At 46.0% G+C, this 4,897-nt stretch overlaps 1 protein-coding gene across 1 annotated transcript in view; it reads right to left on the bottom strand.

Moving 5' to 3' along the window:
• The window catches only part of LOC109924378 (IQ motif and ankyrin repeat domain-containing protein 1-like), a 19,634-nt gene that overhangs the window by 1,993 nt on the left and 12,744 nt on the right, over nt 1-4,897 (bottom strand). Inside the window, exon 3 of the mRNA XM_048617383.1 lies at nt 3,600-3,728. Within this exon, the coding sequence (XP_048473340.1) occupies nt 3,600-3,728 (129 nt within the window). The remainder of the gene's footprint in view (nt 1-3,599; nt 3,729-4,897) is intronic.

Below are 4,897 nucleotides of genomic sequence, written 5' to 3'. Positions count from 1 at the left end.
GATTCTGAGGAAGGGTCACCGGACCTGAAACGTTAACTCTGTTTTTTCCTTCACAGATGCTGCCAGACCTGCTGAGCTTTTCCAGCAATTTTGTTTTTGAGCTTGTAACACAGATTGAAATTGGCAGGTACAATGTAGTGGGTATAGAGACATGGCTGCAAGGGGATCAGGGCTGGAAACTAAATATCCAAGGCTATGTGTCCTATCAAAAGAACAGGCAGATGGGCAGAGGGAGTGTGTGCCTTGTTAGTAAGAAATGAAATTAAAAATCAATAGCAAGAAGTGATATAGTGTTGAAAGATGTAGAATCTGTGTGGATAGAGCTGAGGAACTGCAAAGGAAAAAAGACCTTGATGGGAGTTGTGTACTGGTCTCCTAGCAGTAGGGACAGAAAATAAATCAGGAGATAGAAAAGGCATGTAGGAAAAGCACTATTACAATAATTACAGGGGGCTGCAGTATGCAGGTGGATTGGGAAAATCAGGTTGGTGGTGGATCTCAAGAAAAGGAATTTGTGGATTGTTGACAAAATGTATTTTTTGAAGCAGCCTGTGGTAGAGCCCACTGGTGAACATCGAATTCTGGGCTTAGTGATGTGTAATGAGGCAGTCTTGATTAGGGAGCTGAAGGTGAAGGAACCCCTAGGGGGCAGTGACCATAATATGATGGAATTCACCCTGCAATTTGAGAGGGAGAAGCTGGGATCAGATGTAACGGTATCACGTTTGAGTGAAGGTAACTACAAGGACATGAGGGAGGAGCTGGCCAGAGTTCATTGGAAGGAGAGCTGAGCAGGGAAGACAGTGGAACAGCAATAGCAGGAGTTTCTGGAAGTAATTTAGGAGGCACAGCAGAAATTTATCCCAAGGAAGAAGGAACACACTAAGGGGAGGATGAGGTAACAGTGGCTGGCAAGGGAAGTCAGAGAGAGTGAAAATGCAAAAGAAAAAGCATACAATGTGGTGAAGATTGGTGGAAAGCTAGAGGATTGGGAAGGCTTTAAAAACCAGCAGAGAATAACTAAAGAAGCAATAAGGGGGTGTAGGAAACTGACCCGGTGCTAAAACACCATAGGGGGCTCTCTGAGACAAAGAACCAGCCTGAGATAACACAGTGCGGAGCTGGAGGAACACAGCAGGCCAGGCAGCATCAGAGGAGCATGAAAGCTGATGTTTCAGGTCGCGACCCTTCTTCAGAAAAATGAAGTGAAGAAGGGAAGAAGAGTTTTCTGAAGAAGGGTCCCGACCCGAAACGTCAGCTTTCCTGCTCCTCTGATGCTGCCTGGCCTGCTGTGTTCCTCCTGCTCCACACTGTGTTATCTCTGACTCCAGCATCGGCATTTCTTACTATCTCAAAGAACCAGCCTGTGTCCTTAGACTCAGAGGGGGAAGGATGTAATGATTGTAACAAGGTCAGCCAGATTGCTGAGAGACCTTCTGGTACCTGGGGTTAATGATGTAACTATGCGAAATCACCTACTGGGTGAAGACCAACTGGACTTCAAACAGGTACCACAACTGGCTTTATCATCGGAAACTACAAGCAAAAGTAGAGGCAGAAATCAGGAGGCTGGAAAGTGAAGGAATCATCAAACCAGTCCAGTTTGTGGAAAGGGCAGTACTGGTCCTACCGATTGTGAAGCCCATAGGGTCAGTTCACTTGTGGGGATTTTCGCAGCTGGATAAATACCCAATCCCTTGCATAGATGATTTATACACGAAGCTAGCAAGAGGTCTGCCTTTCTTGAAGCTGGACATGAGCCATGCTCACTTGTAGTTGTGTTCAGACCAGGATTCCCAGGAGCATGCTACAATGAATACCCATAAGGGTTTGTACCAATATATGAGACTGCAATTTATGGCATTTTTTCAGCAGATGACAGAGAACATTTTGCAAGGTCTACCCCAGGTTGCCATTTATCTAGATGATGTCCCAATAACAGGGAAATCTAATAAGGAACACTTAGATAACTTGGATATAGTCCTAAAGCATTTTTCCAAGGCAGGCATATGCTTTAGAAGGGAAAGATGTGTGTTCCAGGCCTCCAAAATGACCTACTTAGCCTACAGAGCTGACAAGACCAGGTTACACTCATTGGAAGATAAAGTGAGGACGATCAAAAGTGCCCCGGCTCCCATGTCTGTACCGGAGCTCACGTCATTTCTTAAGCTGGTAAATTATTATGGAAAGTTTATGCATAACTTGGCATCCATCCTGACACCTTTCCATCAAACTCCTAAAAAAGGGTCAGTGTTAGAAATAGTTGCAGAGACAAGCCCTACCTTTCAATAAAGAAACCGCTATTGTCACCTGAGGTATCGGCACACTATAATCCCAAGAAAGATCTGGTATTGACATGCGATGCTTCCCCGAATGGCATGAGGGTAGTATTAGCTCATAGGTAGCCAAATGGAGAGGAAGGCCCGACAGTGTATGCATCCAGGACTTTGGCTAATGCAGAGCGTAAATACGCCCACATTGAGAAAGAAGGATTGGCTGTCATATTTGGAGTCAGGAAGTTCCACCAATACCTTTGCGGGTGAAAATTTGTGATAATCACAGACCACAAATCCCTATTTGGTCTCCTTAAAGAGGACAAGGCAGTGTCGCCCATAGAGATAACAGGGTGTAGAGCTGGATGAACACAGCAGGCCAAGCAGCATCAGAGGAGCAGGAAGGCTGACGTTTTGGGCCTAGACCCTTCTTCAGAAAGCTTCAGAGCGATTTCAGCGGTGGGCTCTAATACTAAGTGCTTATAATTACAAGTTAGAACACCATCTGGGAGGCCGAATAGTGAGTGCTGATAGATTGAGCTGTTTCCCATTAGCAGATACAGCACTGGTGGTACCCCCAATGGAATGATATTAAATTTTATGGATGCACTCCCAGTCACAGCTAACAATGTCAGACTTTGGACACAGAAAGATCCAGTCCATTCCAAACTGAAATAATCGGTATTAATGGGGGAACCATAGGGCCATCACAGCTAGAAATTAAAATCTTTCTGGACTTAGAGAGACCAGCTCACAGTCGAAGATGGCATATTGTTATGGGGAGTGAGAGTGATTGTCCCAAGCAAAGGTCACTGCCAAATACTGGTTGAACTCCACCAGAGCCATCCAGTGGTCTCCAAAATGAAGATGTTGTTGAGAAGTTTTAGCTGTGGCCGAGATTGGAGGCAGACATAGCCACATTGGTGGGGCAGTGCCCAAAGTGCCAACAAGGACAAAAATTACCACCTTCAGCTCTGCCACATTAGTGAGAATGGCCAGGTAAATGTTGGACTCAGTTGCACGTTGACTATGCAGGTCCTTTCATCGAGTCATTGTAGACTCGCACTGAAAGTGATGTGTATAGGCTCCATTCATCAAACACTGGGATGAACCAGATGGGTTTTTACAAAAATTGACAGTGGTTACATGGGGTCGGCATCCACCTTGCTTTTTATTCCAGATTTTTATGTAGTTCTAATTTCACATTCTGCTGTGGTGGGTTTCAAACCCACTACTCCAGAACAGTTTAAAAGACAGACAGCGAGAGACAGAGGTTAAGAATAGCTCAGCAGGACTGGAATCTCACAGGATGATGATTGTCTTTACCTGTCCTTTTGGAGTAATTCCTTATTCAGCAGCTTCTCCATCAGGCCTACCTCGATCTGGTCAAATATCCTGCTCACTGCTTGAAACATATTCACCTCCATCATGTCGATCACAAGCATCTTCCCGTACCTTGAGGCAAGTACACCATTCATCAGTGTTCCTTTGCTACCCTTCTATCTCATTGTTCTTCATCCCATTGCCCTTAATCAATTTGCTCTCCATCTCTCAGCACTCTGTCTCTCAGCCCTCTGTCTCCCAGCCCTTGTCTCTCAGCCCTCTATCTCTCAGCTCTCCATCTCTCTGTCCCCCATCTCTCTGTCCCCCGTTTCTCTGTCCCCCGTTTCTCTGTCCCCCGTTTCTCTGCCCTCCGTCTCTCAGCCCTCCGTCTCTCAGCCCTCCGTCTCTCAGCCCTCCGTCTCTCAGCCCTCCGTCTCTCTGTCCCCCGTCTCTCTGTCCCCCGTCTCTCTGCCCTCCGTCTCTCAGCTCTCCATCTCTCAGCTCTCCATCTCTCAGCTCTCCATCTCTCAGCTCTCTGTCTGTCTGCCCTCCATCTCTCAGCCCTACATCTGTCAGCCCTCTGTATCTCTGCCCTCCATCTCTTTCCTTTCAATTTCTATCTGCCACTGCTCACCAGGACCCTATACAGCTGCAGCATAGTCTCCCTGTTTTTAAACTCCATCCCTCGAGCAATGGCAGACAAAATTCCATTTGCCTTTTTAATTACCTGCTGCACCTGCAATCCTACTTTTAGCGGTTCATGCACAAGGACACCCAAGTCTATCTGCACAGCAGCATGCTGCAATTTTTTACCATTTAAAACATAGTCCATTTTGCTGTTATTCCTACCAAAATGGATGACCTCACACTTATCAACATTGTACTCCATCTGCCAGACCTTTGCCCACCCACTTAGACTATCTATATCCCTCTGCAGACTTTCAGTGTCTTCTGCGCACTTTGCTCTACCACTCACCTTAGTGTCATCTGCAAATTTTGACATACCACACTTAGTCCCCAACTCCAAATCATCTATGTAAATTGTAAACAATTGTGGTCCTAACACTGATCACTGAGGCACACCACTAGCCACTGACCGCCAACCAGAAAAACACCCATTTACCCCTACTCTTTGCTTTCTACTGGTCAACCAATCCTCTATCCATGCCAATACATTACCTGTAATACCGTGCAACTTTATCTTATGTAGCAGCCTTTGGTGTGGCACCTTGTCAAATGCCTTCTGGAAATCCAGATACACCACATCCACAGGTTCCCCATTGTCCACCATGCAAGTAATG

This window comes from Rhincodon typus, chromosome 2 (genome assembly GCF_021869965.1).
Source record: "Rhincodon typus isolate 14 chromosome 2, sRhiTyp1.1, whole genome shotgun sequence".
Taxonomy (NCBI): domain Eukaryota; kingdom Metazoa; phylum Chordata; class Chondrichthyes; order Orectolobiformes; family Rhincodontidae; genus Rhincodon; species Rhincodon typus.
This window is presented reverse-complemented; position numbering and strand designations above follow the sequence as displayed.